At 44.1% G+C, this 21,760-nt stretch overlaps 1 protein-coding gene across 1 annotated transcript in view; it reads right to left on the bottom strand.

Annotated features, from left to right (window-relative positions):
• Positions 1 to 21,760, bottom strand: part of igsf9.S (immunoglobulin superfamily member 9 S homeolog) — a 57,508-nt gene that overhangs the window by 7,075 nt on the left and 28,673 nt on the right. Inside the window, exons 4-17 of the mRNA XM_018233517.2 lie at positions 18,175 to 18,327; positions 14,143 to 14,294; positions 12,866 to 12,983; positions 12,422 to 12,563; positions 11,266 to 11,411; positions 10,888 to 11,030; positions 8,497 to 8,637; positions 8,194 to 8,310; positions 6,615 to 6,765; positions 6,403 to 6,526; positions 4,992 to 5,167; positions 3,963 to 4,213; positions 2,149 to 2,233; positions 1,134 to 1,307 (exon numbers count right to left, since the gene is read on the bottom strand). Of these exons, the coding sequence (XP_018089006.1) occupies positions 1,134 to 1,307; positions 2,149 to 2,233; positions 3,963 to 4,213; positions 4,992 to 5,167; positions 6,403 to 6,526; positions 6,615 to 6,765; positions 8,194 to 8,310; positions 8,497 to 8,637; positions 10,888 to 11,030; positions 11,266 to 11,411; positions 12,422 to 12,563; positions 12,866 to 12,983; positions 14,143 to 14,294; positions 18,175 to 18,327 (2,073 nt within the window). The remainder of the gene's footprint in view (positions 1 to 1,133; positions 1,308 to 2,148; positions 2,234 to 3,962; positions 4,214 to 4,991; positions 5,168 to 6,402; positions 6,527 to 6,614; positions 6,766 to 8,193; positions 8,311 to 8,496; positions 8,638 to 10,887; positions 11,031 to 11,265; positions 11,412 to 12,421; positions 12,564 to 12,865; positions 12,984 to 14,142; positions 14,295 to 18,174; positions 18,328 to 21,760) is intronic.

The raw sequence follows: 21,760 nt of genomic DNA, 5'->3' as shown, positions 1-21,760 counted from the left end.
GGGGTCTGTCATTTCTATGAGATGCTTCATTCAAGGCTCAATGTAAATGTCCTCTAACTTTCCCATCTGGTGGAATCCCTGTCCAACATGTTGTTGCTCCTGGAAAAACTCACCCACCCCAGGCTTTTCTGACGTGCCAACCCCCTATCTCCAGATGTGACAATCCACTACATGGTTTAAATGCTGAATGGTGCATGCAGGGAAAATCCACAAGCATGCAGGGAGGGGGGACAGTTACATGACGCGCATGAGAGGATGCAGGACAGATAGGGGTTGAGGAGAAATGGAAGAGTGGAATGTCAGCTTTGGGATGGCACAGAACTAACTGTCACACGCAATGATCTAGTGCCAGAGGTGAGGCCAACAGATGATGTAGGAGACAAGACAGCTAGAGTGGCCGGCTTATCTGGACACTGACCATGGATGGGATGGAGCCTCCTATCTTTAAAGAATAAGTAAACCTTAAAAATAAGTCAATGTAAAATGAATGAGGGTGCTATTCTAAGCACTTTTGCAGTGTACAATAAGGGATACATGTGCTGTTAATATGAATGAATTTTGTTACAACAGCGCCACCTGCTGGTCAGTTTCCCACCAGTCTGACCAGCAAGTAGTCAAGGAAGTTGTCAGGAGAAAGAAAGAGGCTGATGTTCTTCTGCTTAGGAATAAAATTAGAAACCTTTCTCACATCTTTCCTAAGCAGAAGAACATCAGCCTCTTTCTTTCTCCTGACAACTTCCTTGACTACTTGCTGGTCAGACTGGTGGGAAACTGACCAGCAGGTGGCGCTGTTGTAACAAAATTCATTCATATTAACACTACATGTATCCTTTAATATCTTGGAATTAAAAATCAATAAATTATGAATGAACAATGCAAAATTGCTTAGAATAACACTCTCATCAATTTTCATTCGCTTATTTTTAAGGTTTACTTATCATTTAAAGGAAACAAGCAGACGCTGCACTTTGCTTTAGGACTAAATATTTGCCTCTCCTGGTGCTTGTGTTTAATATTTAAAAAAAGGTGCAGTCACTTCAGATAACTTAAAGGGAGCTACCCTGAAGCTTGCAATCAATCCCACCCCCCCCCCCCCCATGTGAGCAGAACCCAATCCCGTGTCCTTTCCATACCTTGCTGTCTGCGCTTGAGGCGGCGCTTGGCCCGGCGTCTGTTCATCATGCAGGCAACCACGGTGCTGAGAATAATGGCCAAGCTGAGAAAGCATGCTCCTCCCACTACGCCAGCCATCAAAGGTTTCCTCTGCACCTCTGGATTGAGAGTTTTTGATGGGTACACCCTCATCCCTGCCCAACAAAGACACAAATGAGTTGCTTGGAGCTGAATTGGCAACAAAAACTGTCCCATTGTTTCCTATGGGGCATGGACTCCATTAGAAACAATGAACTCTAGGTATTAAATTTAACTAGAAGATGCTGCTACAATGTCAAAATATGATTGCATAGAGTCAGGCTAGCACATGGACTGATAAAAGCAACTGGAGCAGCTGCTGGGAGCTGCAAATACTGTATTTCTAGGACCCCGATACCTTCCAGTACAGCACGTCAGCCTCTCCTCCTATTGTATATCCAATACTTGTCTTGCAGGTGACTCTCTATGTCTCATGTATCTGTGTACAGTGCCACCTAGTGGTATAGAAACGAACTGCGCCAATACTGAGCCTCACCATGGCTTCTAATTTTAGCCCTGGAACTATAGCAGGGTGACACCCCAATGTTTCTATATATCTGTAACCTTGTTATGAGCTAAGGGGGCCCAGTCTGAAGGTCAATTAGGGGGAGATTTGGGGTGAGTGTTTATTTGTACCCTGGGTACCCCTGGAACTATAGCAGGGTGACACCCCAATGTTTCTATATATCTGTAACCTTGTTATGAGCTAAGGGGGCCCAGTCTGAAGGTCAGTTAGGGGGAGATTTGGGGTAAGTGTTTATTTGTGCCCTGGGTACCCCTGGAATTGTAGGGTGACTGTTACATGAATGTCATTATGCTGTATCATAAACATGTACTCATTTGAAAGCTGAAACCATTCTGGCCTGTTGATAGATAATACCACTGCTTTTTCATCTTTAGAGTGTTCCATGCCAATATAGAGTGGTATAGTGTATCTACAATGTCCCCTACACTCACCTGCTGTGGAGATATTTACACTGTTACTGGGCTCACTGATATAATCGCCTGCAAATGCCACAAGCCTGAATTCATACATGGTATCCTATAAAGCAGAAGCAGAGAGTAGAATTGTTACATGTGTAATGATCGGCGTCCACAGGAGCTACATAGCAGGTCACATAAAACATTCTCCAAGGTTATTATTAAAAGTGTTGCCCCTTAGTTGTTCAGAGAGTAAACCACTTGTAACCTTAATGGGACTTCATTAGGTAAATGATTAAAGGAAAACTATACCCCCTGAACAATGTAGGTCTCTATAAAAAGATATTGCATAAAACAGCTCATATGTAAAACCCTGCTTCATGTAAATAAATTATTTTCATAATAATATACTTTTTAAATAGTATGTGCCATTGTGTAATCATTGATAGAAAACTGCCATTTTAAAAAATAAGGGTCGCCCCCTGGGATCTTAGGATTCACGGTGCACACAAAGAAACCATACAAGTTAGGTCACATGAGCCAATTAACAGACAGAGTTGTGTCTTTTGCTTCCACACTTCTTCCTGTTACAGTTAGAGCTGCAGTATTTCTGGTCAGGTGATCTCTTCCTGTTACAGTTAGAGCTGCAGTATTTCTGGTCAGGTGATCTCTTCCTGTTACAGTTAGAGCTGCAGTATTTCTGGTCAGGTGATCTCTTCCTGTTACAGTTAGAGCTGCAGTATTTCTGGTCAGGTGATCTCTTCCTGTTACAGTTAGAGCTGCAGTATTTCTGGTCAGGTGATCTCTTCCTGTTACAGTTAAAGCTGCAGTATTTCTGGTCAGGTGATCTCTGAGGCAGCACACAGCCCATCACAAAATGGTGTTTTAAGGCAAGAGATGTAAAAGGGCACTATTTACTTAAAGGATAAGTAAACTTTTAAAATAAGTGAATGTACAATTGATGAGGGGGCTATTCTAAGTACTTTTGTAATGTACATTCCTTGTTTATTCATTTTTTATTCCAAGATATTAAGGAATACATGTACTGTTAATATGAATGAATTTTGTTGCAACAGCGCCACCTGCTGGTCAGTTTCCCACCAGTCTGACCAGCAAGTAGTCAAGGAAGTTGTCAGGAGAAAGAAAGAGGCTGCTCGGATGTTCTTCTGCTTAGGAAAGATTTGAGAGATGTTTCTAATTTTTTTTCCTAAGCATAAGAACATCAGAGCAGCCTCTTTCTTTCTCCTGACAACTTCCTTGACTACTTGCTGGTCAGACTGGTGGGAAACTGACCAGCAATTTTGTAACAAAATTCATTCATATTCACAGTACATGTATCCCTTAATATCTTGGTATAAAAACAAAATAAATAATGAATGTACATTACAAAAGTGCTTAGAATAGCCCACTTGTCAATTTTACATTCACTTATTTTAAAGGTTTACTTATCCTTTAAATATATATTCCAAATTTGATAAGATTCTTTAATATGTCACTTAATATGATATAAACTGTTGCTTAAGTTTTCATTTTGGGGGTAAAGTTTTCCTTTAAATGAGAAGGGCATGGAGGGCACTTGTGGGTAATAAATCTGGCAGTCAGGGACAACAAGAAGGGGCAGAAAGATATTTTCCTGTATTAAAGGGGTACAAGTATAAGTTGCAGGAGAAAACGGTCATACTTCCCCTTTACAAAGTACTGGTAAGGCCTATCTAGAATATGACAGACAGTTTTGGTCTTCATTTTTATGTCACATCGCCCCCTAGTGTTTATATCAGTCAGTACATAACATCAGTACTTGAATACTCTTAGTTTAGTTTAGTCGAATCAGAACTGAACTCCAGCCCCACCTTAACCAGCTTGCGCACCACAAGCTCAGTCTGAGACTCAGGGATGGAATCATCTAGTAGTTCCCAGGCTCCTTCATCCCTCCGGAATTCCAGGCCGTACCCACGCAGCGGCAGGGAAGAGCGTAGAGGGGGCAGCCACTGCAGAATCACTCCTTCTGACGTCTCATTGGTGGAAAGGTAGCGGGGCGGGGAGAGGCTGTCACTCAGCTCAGATGTGGGCACTGGAGGTGGCACAGTGGTAACTGGGAAATCTAAGAGTGAGAAGAAATGTAGAGCAGTTACTGTAAGCTGAAGAAAAGTAGAGGGATGGTAGAGAAAGTTGCTGCTGTTAAAGTAGAACTAAACCCTAAAAATTAATGTGGCTAAAAATGTCCTATTTTATATAGTGAACTTCTTGCACGAGGCTAAAGTTTGAGCTTGTCAATAGCAGCAATGATCCAGGACTTCAAACTTGTCACAGGGGGTCACCATCTTGGAAAGTGTCTGTGACACTCACATGCTCAGTGGGCTCTGATTGGCTGTTGAGAAGCTAAGCTTAGGGCTCGTCACTAATTATCCAGCAGAAAATGAGCTTCCCTGGCTGTAATATAAGCTGATGCTACAGGTTTGCTGATTATTCAATTCTGATGCTAATTGCACTGGTTTCTGTGCTGCCATGTAGTAATTATGTGTATTAATTACTAATCAGCCTTATATTGTGACATTTCTATTCTATGTGTACTGTATATTGTGAGTGGCTCCCTAAGCTCAATAAGTGACAGCAGCACAGAGCATGTGCAGTGAATCAGCAGAAAAGAAGATGGGGAGCTACTGGGGCATCTTTGGAGACACAGATCTTTACTGCTAAAGGGCTGTGGTTGCCTTGGGCTGGTACAGAAGCACAAAACATCATGTACAACATTTCTACCTACTTCTTTAGTTAGGCTTTAGTTCTCCTTTAAATGCCCAATGTCTGCTTCAACTCATGGGCAGGCAGGGAGATAAAACGATGCAGCGGGGAATTGGCTTTGAATTTGCCTTCATACTCACTCAGGGGAGTGGCGGTCACGATCTCACTGAAGGGCCCGGTGCCCAGCTTGTTCTGGGAGAGGACACTAAACTGGTAGGCCGTGTCTCCCTGCAGATTCTCCACCAGTAAGTGAGTGGCACCCACTGCAGCAGAGACGGAGATCCAGTCGTGGTGCCCACGAGTCAGTGGTTTTACCCTGTGGGTCACAGCAAAACAATAGATATTGTTAGGGGGGAAAGAAGAAAGAATTACAGAGAAAAGATCCTCTAACTACATCTGTGCAGCCATTGTGCTCCATTCAGTGGAATGATAAAGATGTAAGAACCAAATCCTTCATGGAGCACTTTTGCCAGTAGGATTTCTGGTGCCAGTGGGATTTCTGGTGGCAATGGGATTTCTGGTGGCAATGGGAATTCTGGTGGCAATGGGAATTCTGGTGGCAATGGGATTTCTGGTGCCAGCGGGATTTCTGGTGGCAGGGGGATTTCTGGTGCCAGTGGGATTTCTGGTGCCAGTGGGATTTCTGGTGGCAGCGGGATTTCTGGTACCAGTGGGATTTCTGTTGCCAGTGGGATTTCTGGTGCCAGTGGGATTTCTGGTGGCAGCGGGATTTCTGGTGGCAGCGGGATTTCTGGTGGCAGTGGGATTTCTGGTGGCAGTGGGATTTCTGGTGGCAGTGGGATTTCTGGTGCCAGCGGGATTTCTGGTGGCAGCGGGATTTCTGGTGGCAGTGGGATTTCTGGTGCCAGTGGGATTTCTGGTGGCAGCGGGATTTCTGGTGGCAGCGGGATTTCTGGTGGCAGCGGGATTTCTGGTGGCAGTGGGATTTCTGGTGCCAGTGGGATTTCTGGTGCCAGTGGGATTTCTGGTGCCAGTGGGATTTCTGGTGCCAGTGGGATTTCTGGTGCCTGTGAGATTTCTGATGGCAGTGGGATTTCTGGTGGCAGTGGGATTTCTGGTGGCAATGGGATTTCTGGTGCCAGTGGGATTTCTGGTGCCAGTGGAATCTCTGGTGGCAGTGGGATTTCTGGTTCCAGTGGGATTTCTGGTTCCAGTGGGATTTCTGGTGGCAGTGGGATTTCTGGTGGCAGTGGGATTTCTGGTGCCAGTGGGATTTCTGGTGCCAGTGGGATTTCTGGTGCCAGTGGGATTTCTGGTGCCAGTGGGATTTCTGGTGCCAGTGGGATTTCTGGTGCCTGTGAGATTTCTGATGGCAGTGGGATTTCTGGTGGCAATGGGATTTCTGGTGCCAGTGGGATTTCTGGTGGCAGCTGTACCCAGGAACAAGGAAGCCCTGGGGCTAATGGTAGCCCTAGAATCCAGGTGTAAATGATACACAAGCTTTGGCACACCCAACCCGTATAAATACACTGCAGTCTATTCCATATGTGGCACATCATTATCTGGCAAATGACAGGAGAAATCACTCACAGTGGGGCGTACCAGACGCTAAACCGCTGGAAATAACCCCCATCAAATCCGGGGACCCACGAGACATTGACAGAACAGACGAGGGACTGGCCAGTAACGTTGGCTACAGCGTGTGGGCTCGTTCCTGTGGGAGGTGGAAACACAAACACAAAGTCACATTGCTGGACCCACAACTGCATATTTGCAACAAAAGACTCACCCCATTTCATTACCTAGCACGTAGATGGCAGTCCGTGCACTAATGGTGGCCACGTGATTGGTTGCTGTACACTCCCAGATTCCGTGCTCCTCCTTTGTGAGGGGTCTGAAGACCAGGCTGCTGTTTGTGTCCATCTGAGCGGCGCTCTTCCCAGGCAGTCCCAGCTGTGGAGCAAAAGAGGAGGATTAGAACAGCAGCAATGAATTTGGGAGCCTACAATCTTGCTCAAACCTGGCCCATGACAGTGTTTATATGAATAGTGATTTCTGTGTCTGTCATGGGACGCTGAGAGTTGTAGTCCAACAAGCACTGCAGGGTTCCTGCCACCTCCTCTGTAACAATCTCTCAATGTGCCAGACAAAATGAGGTTTGTGGAAGTGATGGCGCATCAGGCACACATGATTCTGTCATGATTTTTATGGTGTCGTTTTTATTTCTAAATGACACTGTTTACACTGCAATTAATTCTCTGTACAATATAAAATGTCATTCCTGAACCAGCAAGTGTATTTAGTTGTAATATTGGTGTGTAGGTGCATCTCAGCTCATTTTGCCTGGTCATGTGATTTCAGAAAGAGCCAACACTTTAGGATGGAACTGCTTTCTGGCAGGCTGTTGTTTCTCCTACTCAATGTAACTGAATGTGTCTCAGTGGGACCTGGATTTGACTATTGAGTGCTGTTCTTAGATCTACCAGGCAGCTGTTATCTTGTGTTAGGGAGCTGCTATCTGGTTACCTTCCCATTGTTCTGTTGTTAGGCTGCTGGGGGGAAAGGGAGGGGGCGATATCACTCCAACTTGCAGTACAGCAGTAAAGAGTGACTGAAGTTTATCAGAGCACAAGTCACATGACTGGGGGCAGCTGGGAAACTGACAATATGTCTAGCCCCATGTCAGATTTCAAAATTAAATATAAAAAAATCTGTTTGCTCTTTTGAGAAATGAATTTCAGTGCAGAATTCTGCTGGAGCAGCACTATTAACTGATGTTTTGAAAAAAAAAAATTTCCCATGACAGTATCCCTTTTTAAAGGAGAAGGAAAGTCGTTTACCACTTGGGGGTGCCAAATGTTAAATAAGATTGTATTGACTTACCTGAAACCCCAGGCCGGTGCTCCTATCAGCAGAAAACTGCACCAGAACGGGGTTATACCAGTGAGCACCACGGAGCGACCCTCTTCCGGTTTCTTCTTATTTCTCGTGGCTGCACATGCGCATTAGAGTGAAAAGCTGAACTCGAACTAAAAAGTCGGCTATTTTGTTCTACTGCGCATGCGTGTGCACTGGGAAATTCTGGTGCAGTTTTCTGCTGATAGGAGCACCGGCCTGGGGTTTCAGGTAAGTAAATACATTCACTAGGGGGTGCATAACATTTGGCATCCCCAAGTGGTAAACGAATTTCCTTCTCCTTTAAACAATATGTTAAGCTGCTGTCTAGTGTCTCATGGGTGCCACCTGGCTAGACAATTCATACCGATGGGCAATCAGAAAGGGAGGTTCAGGGAGTTGGCGGCTGGTTATATAACACTGCAGTTCTAGTAGTCACCTATAGATGGTGATAGTCTTTTTAATCCCTTATAAGAGGGTTCTCACCTTTGACCACTGGATGAGAGGAGGAGGGTCTCCCACCGCTGAGCAGGGAATCACCAGTTCTCTGCCCACATCTTGGAAATATTCCTCATTGGGGACATCCACAAATGATGGCGGTTCCTGGGGGGAAAAGGAGCGTTACAATGACAAAAACATAGAGGCTCAGTGTGACAACAGGTTGTTCCAGGTCTAGTAGCCAATCAGATGTTTGCTAGCACAAATACTGTCGCTACCTGTTCCTAGAACTGGATCAAGCTTAGAGACACAGGAGCTAAACATGGGGTTTATTTAAGCAGATTCCTGTACCTTTAAGATCACCTCAGTAGGCAGAGACACCCCAGCTGTGCCATAGCTGTTATATGGGGTACACGTGTAGATCCCAAGGGCATCGTCATTCCCTGTGGCAATAACCAGGGAGCCGTCCTCATCCACATACCAGCCAGGGTACTAAAGTTAATAGGAAAGAAGAGAAAGGCATTTAAATACTACAAGTCTTTTGGGACAGAAGCTGCATTTAATGAATATAAACACTGTAATAAATGTTGTAAATCAACAATCCCGAAGCCATAGAAATGAAATGAAGAGTGCATTGCGGCTGAGGCTAAGACTAACTCCAAAACGTTTATTAATAGTAAAAAGATGTAGGTCGAGAGTGTTGCTCCTTTAAATAATGGTACCAGTATGGTTGTAACAGATACAGAAAAGGCAAATGTGCTAAATCAGTTCTTTTCTTCAGTGTATACAATAGAGGAGTCTGGGTTCCCAGGCTCACTTTATAGCTGCACTAATGGTCCAGCTCAATCTAGTCAGTGGCTGACTCAGGATATGATTCATAAAGCTTTAAAGGGATACTGTCATCGGAAAACATGTTTTTTCAAAACACATCAGTTAATAGTGTTACTCCAGCAGAATTCTGCACTGAAATCCATTTCTCAAAAGAGCAAACAGATTTTTTTATATTCAATTTTGAAATCTGACATGGGGCTAGACATTTTGTCAATTTCCCAGCTGCCCCTGGTCATGTGACTTGTGCCTGCACTTTAGGAGAGAAATGCTTTCTGGCAGGCTGCTGATTTTCCTTCTCAATGTAACTGAATGTGTCTCAGTGGGACCTGGATTTTACTATTGAGTGCTGTTCTTAGATCTACCAGGCAGCTGTTATCTTGTTTTAGGGAGCTGTTATCTGGTTACCTTCCCTTTGTTCTGTTGTTAGGCTGCTGGGGGGAAAGGGAGGGGGTGATATCACTCCAACTTGCAGTACAGCAGTAAAGAGTGATTGAAGTTTATCAGAGCACAAGTCACATGACTTGGGGCAGCTGGGAAATTGACAATATGTCTAGCCCCATGTCAGATTTCAAAATTGAATATAAAAAAATCTGTTTGCTCATTTGAGAAATGGATTTCAGTGCCGAATTCTGCTGGAGCAGCACTATTAACTGATTCATTTTGAATTTTTTTTTTTCCCATGACAGTATCCCTTTAATAAAAATGAATGTAAACAAGGAGTCAGGGACTGATGGCATACACCCCCGGGTTCTAAGAGAGCTTAGTTCAGTTTTAGACCAGCCCCTATTTCTGATTTTCTCAGATTTGCTTTCATCTGGTATGTTACCTATAGATTGGAGGAAAGCTGATGTGGTTCCTATATTTAAAAAGGGATTACGATCTCAGCCTGGCAATTATAGGCCAGTAAATTTCACATCTGTGGTGGGCAAATTATTTGAAGGCTTGTTAAGGGATCACATTTTTGTCCTAGTGAATGTGATTATGAGCAGCAATCAGCATGGCTTTATGAAGGATAGGTCATGTCAGACTAATTTGATTGCTTTTTATGATGAGGTAAGTAAGATGCTGGACAGTGGGGGGGCAGTAGATCTATTTGGATTTTGCCAAAGCGTTTGATACTGTGCCCCACAAACGACTGATTTCTAAACTAAGGTCTGTTGGGCTTAATGAAGTCGTTTGCACATGGATAGGAAACTGGCTACAGGATCGGGTACAGAGGGGGGTTGTTAATGGGACATTCTCTACTTGGAGTAAGGTTCTTAGTGGGGTCCCCCAGGGCTCAGTATTGGGGCCACTTTTATTTAACTTGTTCATTAATGACTTAGGGGAGGGTATTGTAAGTAATGTATCAGTGTTTGCAGATGAGACAAAATTATCAGCCCAATTAATTCCATCCAGGATGTGGCACTTGCTACAGGATCTTGACTAACTGGCAATCTGGGCAGCTAAGTGGCAAATGAGATTCAATGTTGATAAATGTAAAGTCCTGCACCTGGGATGTAACAATATCCACTTATACCCTTAATGGGACTGCACTAGGCAAATCCATAATGGAGACGGAGCTTGGAGTCCTTGTAGATAATAAACTTGTCTGTAGCAAGCAACTCCGTATGCCCACCCTCCTCCCACCTGCACAGAATGTACCAACCCAGATACCCAGGGAATCTACTGTACCTACTGCACTCGGGGGAAGTGACTGTATCCCCACTCATATCAATGACTTGGAAGGCATTGGCTACTAGTACATTACGTGCAGTAGTAAAGTATTATCTCAGTGCAGTGATAAAATTAAACACAAGGTGGCGCAAGTAGATCGGTCTGACTACGCCAGATATGCAGGATTAGCGCCATGTTCTTCAGTACAAACCAACCCCTCACCAGTCACATGGCATTGAATTCAGGGGCCCGTACCTTGTCCAGCTCTAAGGTGTGTCCGTCCTTGGTCCAGTTGACTAGTAGTAAGGGTGGGTTGGCTCTGACGGGACACTTGATCACACCGCGCATCCCAATGGGAAGGTAGGTCTCTGCGGGCATGCTTGTTACATAGGCTGGATCTGTATGGGAATGAAGAAAGGGCCCTATGAGATTCATTACATTCATTAGACAGCCAATTAGAGCGTTAGAACCTTCACAGGGCAAGATCACAGTTGGAATCAGTCATACTAGGTTAGAAACAACCAACAGACCTTAAACCATTATATGGCTGCCTATCTGTTCCCTTTGCTACAGTCAATAGGCCAGTTCTCAGTGGGTTGATGAAAAGCATTTATAGGCAGGAGAAGTACTTACGCAGCACCGTCAGGTAGGCGGAAGCAGAAGGAGATTTCCACATGCCGTTACTGGGGATGCAGGTGTATTTCCCAGCATCCTCTGGGGTGACCCGCTGGAGAAGGAAACTCCCGTCCACCAGGATGCGGACTCTCGGCTGGAGACGGCTAAGGAATAATGAGGAAGAGTCGACGTCAGGGAGGCTGGATTCTTCCATAAGGAATACAAAGTGAAGCTGCTCTTTCTCTAACAGGGGTACGGTCTGGGGCCAAAATTACTTTTTAAGGGCCCCATTATTCATAAAATATATAAATGTCTATGACTTGGCCTACTCTTAACTCTAAGGGCAGAGACACACGCTCAGATTCGGGGAGATTAATCGCCCAGCGACAAATCTCCTCTTCTTCGGGCGACTAATCTCCCCGAACTGCCTCCCGTCGGCTAGAATGTAAATCGCCGGGATGGCACTCAGAGCGCTTCGTTTTCCGAAGTCGCCCAAAGTTTCCTCGTGAGGCGACTTTGGAAAACGAAGCGCTCCTAGTGCCATCCCGCCGGAGATTTAGATTCTAGCCGACGGGAGGCAGTTCGGGGAGATTAGTCACCCAGAAGAAGAGATTTATCTCCCCAAATCTGAGCCTGTGTCTCTGCCCTAAATGAACGTTTACACTATCTCGTATTTTCTCGTCATCTTAAAGGGGTTGTTCACTTTTTGAGTCAATTGTTAGTATGATGTAGAGAGTGATATTCTCAGACAAGTTGCAATTGGTTTTCATGTTTTATTATTTGTGGTTATTTAGCTTTTTATTCAGCAGCTCTCCAGTTTGCAATTACAGCCATCTGGTTGCTAGAGTCCAAATTCCCCTAGCAACCATGCACTGATTTGACTAAGAGACTGGAATATGAAAAGGAGAGACCCGAATAGAAAGATGTGTAATAAAAAAGTAGCAATAAAAATATATTTGAAAGTTGTAAAGAGTCAGAATAAAAAGGCAAATAATTAAAAAACTATAAAAATAATAATAATACAGACCAATTGAAAAGTTGCTTACAATTAGCCATTCTTTAACGTACTAAAAGTTAACTTAAAGATGAACTACCCCTTTAAGCATCCCTACAGTTGGTCTGTATTTGGTAGGGGGAGGAGAAGACGGTATGGCTCGCGCCTCGAGTGACTTACTTGAGTAGAAAGACGTTGTTGCTGCCCTGGAACCAGGTGTAGGTGAGGTTGGCAGGATAGGCCTCAGCCTGGCAGGTTAGAAAGGCATCCTGGGAAACATTCACTGTGGTGTTCTCTGGGGGGACCACAATGATAGGGGGGCCTGCGGAGAGAGACAAACACTTAAACACAGAAAATAGGCATTTTCTCATGCACAATTAATCTAATGGAACATTCGATTGTCAGCTCTTTGGCCCAGAGCTGCTGTATGGATCCCATGATACAGCAGGCCCCAAACCTTCTGGCTTTCTATTCATTAAGTCCCCAGGAGTATCACATAGGGCTGGCTTATTACTAACTCAGGGGTTTAGATGCCCTTTAAATGATTTAATAAGCAGATATATCAGTTTAATTGTGTTTGAGGGGGTGATCAGTAAGTTTGGACTAATAATGAAAACATCTTACCTTGGACTAGCACGCGGCTAGTGTGAGTTATCTCCCCCTCGTTGCTGAGCGCATGGCAGGTGTACACCCCCGCGTTGGTACGTTCCACCCGGACGATGCTCAGAGAGCCATTACTGGCCTGTAGGGGGCGACACAGGGAGTCAATATGTTTTTTATACTCACAGTCATTAAAGGGATTCGGTCATGATTTTTATGATGTCGTTTTTATTTCTAAATGACACTGTTTAAACTGCAAATAATTCACTGTACAATATAAAATGTCATTCCTGAACCAGCAAGTGTATTTAGTTGTAATATTGGTGTGTAGGTGCATCTCAGCTCATTTTGCCTGGTCATGTGATTTCAGAAAGAGCCAGCACTTTAGGATGGAACTGCTTTCTGACAGGCTGTTGTTTCTCCTACTCAATGTAACTGAATGTGTCTCAGTGGGACCTGGATTTTACTATTGAGTGCTGTTCTTAGATCTACCAGGCAGCTGTTATCTTGTGTTAGGGAGCTGCTATCTGGTTACCTTCCCATTGTTCTGTTGTTTGGCTGCTGGGGGGAAAGGGAGGGGGTGATATCACTCCAACTTGCAGTACAGCAGTAAAGAGTGACTGAAGTTTATCAGAGCACAAGTCACATGATTCGGGCAGCTGGGAAACTGACAATATGTCTAGCCCCATGTCAAATTTAAAAATTTAATATAAAAAAATCTGTTCGCTCTTTTGAGAAACGGATTTCAGTGCAGAATTCTGCTGGAGCAGCACTAATGACTGATGTGTTTAAAAAAAAAAACAAAAAACATGTTTTTCCATGACAGTATCCATTTAAAGGGCCCTTGCTCTTTTAAAGGGCAAGCAAACCCTGATTTACACACAACATTGATGTATCAGTATTATGGGTGTGCTACTTTCTACAGCCAGCCGAGCAGCTCTATATTTCCAACACCCAGTTAACCTCTTTCAGAATAATGTGCCCATGTGATGCCCACATTGATGCCAATGACTAGTATGTATAAATAATAGTGCAGTACCGGGTGTGAACACTAGAGTGCAGCAGAGCCACAGACACTTCGGCAGCTACCGGTACATCTTTCTGGCACAAATGGATGGCAACTGCCCTTGGTTATAATCTGCCCCATTCCTCCTATTCTGAGAGTAAACATGGATACAGCTTGGTCATGAACAACATTGTGGAGCCCTGCTAATTAAGTAAAATGAGGCTTTGGCTGTGGGTGCTGGGAGTTGAAGTCCATAACATCTAGCGCTGCTGTACACGAGCACTTGAACCTTTACCTGGATCTTATCTCCACTCTCCATGGTGACGCCGTCTCGTTTCCATGTGACCACCGGCTGAGGGTTGCCATAAGCAACGCAGGTAAGCGTAAGGGTGTCTCCCACGCGCACTTCCACGTACGTGGGTGGGGTTTCACGGAAAGAAGGCGGGGCTGCAACGGAAATAAAAAAAGTATTCTTAATTGGGGACACGCTGACATAAACTCCCCCCATCCTGCAGTAGGTAATTGGCTGCCCGCAGAATGACAAACACAGAACCAATAACCCATCTGATTGTTAAAGGAACAGTAACACCACAGCAACATAATGCAGTGTTGCCCTGCACTAGTAAAAGTGCTGTGTTTGTTTCAGAAACACTACTATTGTTTATATAAACAAGCTGCTGTGTTGCCATGGGGGCAGCCATTCAAGCACAGGATACACAGTAGAGAACAGATAAGTACTACTATAGTTTATATAAACAAGCTGCTGTGTAGCCATGGGGGCAGCCATTCAAGCACAGGATACACAGTAGAGAACAGATAAGTACTACTATAGTTTATATAAACAAGCTGCTGTGTAGCCATGGGGGCAGCCATTCAAGCACAGGATACACAGTAGATAACAGATAAATACTACTATAGTTTATATAAACAAGCTGCTGTGTAGCCATGGGGGCAGTCATTCAAATGAGAAAAGGCTCAGGTTACACAACAGATAGCAGATAAGCTCTGTAGAACATAATAGTGTTATCTGTTATCCACTATTTAACCTTGTCATATACACTTTTTTCAATTTCTGCCATTGCTGCATAGCAGCTTGTTTATATGAACTATAATAGTACTTATCTGTTATCTACTGTGTATCCTGTGCTTGAATGGCTGCCCCCATGGCTACACAGCAGCTTGTTTATATGAACTATAATAGTACTTATCTGTTATCTACTGTGTATCCTGTGCTTGAATGGCTGCCCCCATGGCTACACAGCAGCTTGTTTATATAAACTATAGTAGTACTTATCTGTTATCTACTGTGTATCCTGTGCTTCAATGGCTGTCCCCATGGCTACACAGCAGCTTGTTTATATAAACTATAGTAGTACTTATCTGTTATCTACTGTGTATCCTGTGCTTCAATGGCTGTCCCCATGGCTACACAGCAGCTTGTTTATATGAACTATAATAGTACTTATCTGTTATCTACTGTGTATCCTGTGCTTCAATGGCTGCCCCCATGGCTACACAGCAGCTTGTTTATATAAACTATAGTAGTACTTATCTGTTATCTACTGTGTATCCTGTGCTTGAATGGCTGCCCCCATGGCTACACAGCAGCTTGTTTATATAAACTATAGTAGTACTTATCTGTTATCTACTGTGTATCCTGTGCTTGAATGGCTGCCCCTTGGCTACACAGCAGCTTGTTTATATGAACTATAATAGTGTTTCAAAAGCAAACACATCAGTTTTTTTATGAGCTGATTAGTGGTGCTGGGAAGTTGCAATGCATCCTGCCCCCATAAACATTACTTGCCCTTTATGTAAGTTATAGCAGCCAGAGAGATAGCTCCCCCAGTGGCCACATGATGAAGAACGTGCTTGCTTTACTGAGCAATAACTTCCCAAGGAATGTATGGACAATAGAAAGTCTTCTGTACATAAATTCTGTACATATTGACTCTAAAAATCTTATGTGGGACAGAAATGAGCCCAATATACACAAGTCTGTATTTACACAAAAGCCTCTTGGCCAATGAATAGGTGCAGCTGTATAACGCAGCCTCTCACACACAGCCGTGTTTGCTTAGAATCACTTCATCTGCCAGTGAAAGACATTCCAGGCGAGCGTGGGGCACAATCATACGGTCCCTGGTACTTTGTGTAACACACCGTATGGAATGTGAGTAGCTATTGTATAGGGGGACACACCTGCGCTTTATGTACACACTCTCTAGCGCAACCAAACCTTGTGCCTGTGTGCAGGGGATGTGTGTTACTAGTCAGCACATTCAAGTGAGCCATGAAAGGATAAAAAAAAACTTAAAAAGGTAATGTAAAAAGCACTTTTGCAATTGACATGACTTTTATCTGTTTCATAGCCAATATAATGAGTTTCATAAGAACAGTGCCACCTGCTGGATAGTCCCTGTAACCATACAATCAGAGACATTAGCGCAACTACCCCCCACCCAAACAATCTGTGGAGGGCCTGGATTGTACTCAATACCCCATTCTCACGCTCAGCCTATTCACGAGCCTCACATTGCTTGCGTCCCCCTCTCCCCACCAGCTCCAGCCGCTAGGGAGGGGGTATTTCTACTACTATAGACAAAGCTGACCCCAACGGTCCCGTTCCCCCTGGGGTCTTACACTACTGGTCAGAGAGATATACATTCAGATTCAGAAGCACAGCTCATCCTGTTATGATGTTGCTACATCAGAACACTTCTCTGTTTTCCTTCTGAAGGTATATGTCTCTAATGATCTCTATCCTGAGCAGAGCAACATCAGAACACTTCTCTGTTTTCCTTCTGAAGGTATATGTCTCTAATGATCTCTATCCTGAGCAGAGCAACATCAGAACACTTCTCTGTTTTCCTTCTGAAGGTATATGTCTCTAACAATCTCCTTCCTGAGCAGAGCAACATCAGAACACTTCTCTGTTTTCCTTCTGAAGGTATATGTCTCTAACAATCTCCTTCCTGAGCAGAACAACATCAGTACACTTGTCTGTTTTCCTTCTGAAGGTATATGTCTCTAATGATCTCCTTCCTGAGCAGAGCAACATCAGAACACTTCTCTGTTTTCCTTCTGAAGGTATATGTCTCTAACAATCTCCTTCCTGAGCAGAACAACATCAGAACACTTCTCTGTTTTCCTTCTGAAGGTATATGTCTCTAACGATCTCCTTCCTGAGCAGAGCAACATCAGAACACTTCTCTGTTTTCCTACTGAAGGAATGTCTGTCTCCCTGACTGCACAGTTACAGAAACCAACCAGCAGGCGGTGCTGTTGTTACAAAATCCATTATGTTGGCAGTTAATAAAAACTTTAATAACTCTGAAACTGAAAAAAAGAATATTCATGTACTTTGCAAAAGTGCTTAGAAAAGCTCCCGGAGCCATTTTACATTCACTGTTTATTTCTAAAGTTTGCTTATCCTTTAAATGGCTTGGGTCAGACCCGGCTTATGGACCACTGATAGGACCAGTATGTGCAGCAGCAGCCTCATGTCATTTTCCAAGCATAGCACAGAAGCCCCAATTCTCAGATTTAGATGGGACTATGCAATGAAACCATCTGCGCCCCTCCCTACTTTGGGCTCTTCCAACTGCTGTATCCTGGATTAAGTGCTACAAAGGAGAGAAAACCACATCAAGGTCTTACCACCCACAGAAGTGTATGACAGCCCCTGAGGCTTCAACCCTCCACTTGGCACAGTCCAAGGCTCAGTAAGTGGGTAAACAAGGAGACAGTGTTTCTCAACCAAACCCAAATCCTTGCACTTGATCTGTCCTATACACATGGCTGGGGGTTACTGTTCTACCCCCACCCCTCCAAAAGCTGGAGCAGTCTATCTGGTGAGATCACTTGCCGCGCAGGTGTGGTGCTTTTAGGTAAAGTTACAGCAGTGTCGAGAGTTGGGTGTCAGGGTGTGGATCACGTTCCTGCCTTTGTTACCGTCTCACATTCCTCTATACCCAGGGGTTTGGGCCACAAATGTACTCATCTCCCCTTACTCAAAAGCCCAAGGATTTTACTCTTCTTTCTTTAACTCTGACCCTGGCACTGCAGGATGGCTCCATACATCAGGAATACCCAGACTACAGCTCCCAGCATACCCCGAGAGCCTCTATTTCCTATTTAAGTGCATAATGGATATATCATGTAATGGATTTATAATCTTTCCCTAAGAATCCCAGCAATTTCCACCTGGTCTGGGGAAAAGAATTTTGAGAGCTGAAGTCCACTGACATCTACGGAGCCCGAGGTTAAGACACAGAGTTGGGAAACGTCTATGGACCCTGGAATTCTTTATTAAAACCAGACTTACAGTTCACTGTGAGATGGACCCACGTCCCATTCTGAAAATCCTCTTCTCCGTGGTGCCGATCCAGGAAGAGCACCCTGCACTCATACCAGCCCTGGTCCTCGGAGCGCAAAGAATCAATATGGAGAGAGGCACCTTCCTCGATCCGAGTGCGGCCTACAGGGGACACAGATACAAACACAGCATGTGACACAAAGTAATGCTCAGCAGTATGGCATCTTCATCTCATATTGCTGCCCCAGCACCGATTATACACTTGCACTTAGTAAACAAGACCCAGTCTCCCTATAAGGTTAATGGGACTAATCTGTAAGTAAAAATGAAGGGTTTAGCAGTCTAAAAGAAGGATTCTGGGGTCCAACAGAGCATGGGTTAAAATTCCACAGCCGCATATTCCTTCCCAGAAATCCAATGTCGGAGCCGCTTAATCCAGACTTTTGTGCGACTGTAAAATGCCAGAAGCTCCAACTCCCTTTCCCATGTAAGGAGAATCCCAGGGTTCTACTGCTCCCAAAACTCCTTTTACAGAGACAAAAACCTGAGATCCAGGAGTTCTAAAGGATTCCATTCCTGGGGAATTATGGGCTGCAGGATACAGGAATCACTCAGGTTTACAGCTACTACTTCCAGCATCCAGTTATCATCACTGAGCAACTCTAGTACGCTCATATCCCAATGCCCAATGCAAACAGGGGCCCATAACCTGCCCAAGTTGGCACCTTATTGGCATTGGTTATAAGGCTGGACAGAGCAGGGCAACATCAGAACATTTCTCAGTTTTCCTTCGGAAGGTATATGTCTCTAATGATCTCTATCCTGAGCAGAGCAACATCAGAACACTTCTCTGTTTCCCTTCTGAAGGTATATGTCTCTAACGATCTCTATCCTGAGTAGAGCAACATCAGAACATTTCTCAGTTTTCCTTCTGAAGGTATATGTCTCGAATGATCTCTATCCTGAGCAGAGCAACATCAGAACACTTCTCTGTTTTCCTTCTGAAGGTATATGTCTCTAACGATCTCCTTCCTGAGCAGAGCAACATCAGAACACTTCTCTGTTTTCCTTCTGAAGGTATATGTCTCTAACGATCTCCTTCCTGAGCAGAACAACATCAGAACACTTCTCTGTTTTCCTTCTGAAGGTATATGTCTCTAACGATCTCCTTCCTGAGCAGAGCAACATCAGAACACTTCTCTGTTTTCCTTCTGAAGGTATATGTCTCTAATGATCTCTATCCTGAGCAGAGCAACATCAGAACACTTCTCTGTTTTCCTTCTGAAGGTATATGTCTCTAACAATCTCCTACCTGAGCAGAGCAACATCAGAACACTTCTCTGTTTTCCTTCTGAAGGTATATGTCTCTAACGATCTCTATCCTGAGCAGAGCAACATCAGAACACTTCTCTGTTTTCCTTCTGAAGGTATATGTCTCTAACGATCTCTATCCTGAGCAGATCAACATCAGAACACTTCTCTGTTTTCCTTCTGAAGGTATATGTCTCTAACAATCTCCTTCCTGAGCAGAGCAACATCAGAACACTTCTCTGTTTTCCTTCTGAAGTTATATCTCCCTGACTGCACAGTTACAGAAACCGACCAGCAGGCGGTGCTGCTGTTAAAAAATTCATTATGTTGGCAGATAATACAAACTTAAATAGCTCTTAAACTTTAACAAAATATTCATGTACATTGCAAAAGTGTCATTTGAACTTGCACTTAGTAAGCAAGACCCAGTGTCCCTAATAAGGTTAAAGTGATACTGACACTAAAAAATTATGATTCAAAATATTAATGTACATGAAAAGTAACCTATAGCTCATGATGATTGTTTTTCACTCATAGGGCTGCTTTTGTAAGTAATTATTTATCACTTGACAGGGGCGTAACTACAGAGGAAGCAGACCCTGCGGCTGCAGGGGGCCCAGGAGGTATAGAGGGCCCCATGAGGCTCAAATTCATGTACAATTTCAATACATTTTGGTAAAACAGGACAACCGCTGGATATGTTTGGGGCCCTAAAATTAATTTGCTGTGGGGCCCAGTAACATCTAATTATGCCACTGTCACTTGAAGTTCCTAAACCTGACTGTTTTGCCAACCTGACTGTCCCTTCTCGACATGTCAGTTAGAGTTTCTAATGCTATCAGACTGCTGAAGCTCAAATATGGCGGCACCCTCATAGGGAACATGGGGGATCAGATGGGAAATGTAAAAGCATCTGTGAATACTTTTATGGCAAAATGATAGATAGCATGCAAAGGCAATATGATAGATGTAAAAAAAAAGGTTTAATTTCTGGTGTCAGTCTCGCTTTAATGATCTGTAAGAAAAAAGGACGAGTTTAGCAGTCTAAAAGAAGGATTCTGGGGTCCAACGGAGCAGGGGTTAAAATTCCTTCGCAGAAATCCAATGTCGGAGCCACTTAATCCAGACTTTTGTGCGACTTACTGTAAAATGCCAGAAGCTCAGACTCCCTTTCCCATGTAAGGAGAATCGCAGAGTTCTGCTGCTTCCAAATCTCCTTTTACAGTGACAAAAAACCTGAGATCCAGGAGTCCTGATGGATTCCATTCCTGGGGAATTACAGGCTGAAGGATACAGGAATCACTGCCAGTATCCACCTATCATCACTGAGCAACTCTAATATGCTCATATCCCTCTAATGCCCAATGCAAACAGGGCCCATCTCCTGCCCAAGTTGGCACCTTATTGGCCTTGGATATAAGGCTGGATAGAGCAGGCCTGGCTACAGCATTGGGGCCCATGAGAGCCAGCCCACTGGGATATCTCCTGGTGGCCCACCACCCTAGTTGGACCCATTACACTGCACTTATAACAAAGCCCTTTAAATATCATATAAATCCAATGAACTGCGAATAACCTTTTAAAGAGGCGCACACATATCCTGGCAAGCATCGCACCAGCAGGGGGGCAGGCAGGGGGAGGAGGGCGCAGTTTATCACTGCCGTTATCTGGATTTTATGACCAAAACAGAATTTCTGTAGGAAGGGTCCCAGAATGACTGGGAATGAGCCATTAACCCATCTCCGCTGATAAGAGCTCCTTCAAAGGACTTGGGAAGAGCATTTCAATGAGGTTTGGGCTGAATTGCTGCAACTATCACTGGGAGACCAGAAGCAGGGGAATGCGAATAATGACTGGGGGGGGGGGACTACTGAGAAAACCCTATGGAAGCTTCATCCTGAAAGCAAAGGTCTCTGGGTCAATGGGTCAATTAGATTGGCTGCTTTATAAACTGTCAGCCTGATTGACAAGGAGGCCATGATATACACACACAGCAAGAGGCTGGTGCAGCGGAAGGGCTGGTGGGGGGGCACGGGTGTTATTCGCTCACACCAGCATTCCATCGCCTTACACCGACCCCCCAGTTCTCTGTAGTAAGTTTGGATATTCACTCACACAGCATTCCATCGCCTTACACCGACCCCCCAGTTCTCCAGTGTAAGTTTGGAAATTAAGTTCCCTTAAATTGCTCCAAAAGAAAGACAAACCCCCTGGGAGAGAAGCTGACAATTAAAAAAAGACTCATAAAGGGCAAGAATATTTATTCTTACTATAGAATTCCATA

This window comes from Xenopus laevis, chromosome 8S, assembly GCF_017654675.1.
Source record: "Xenopus laevis strain J_2021 chromosome 8S, Xenopus_laevis_v10.1, whole genome shotgun sequence".
Classification (NCBI taxonomy): domain Eukaryota; kingdom Metazoa; phylum Chordata; class Amphibia; order Anura; family Pipidae; genus Xenopus; species Xenopus laevis.
This window is presented reverse-complemented; position numbering and strand designations above follow the sequence as displayed.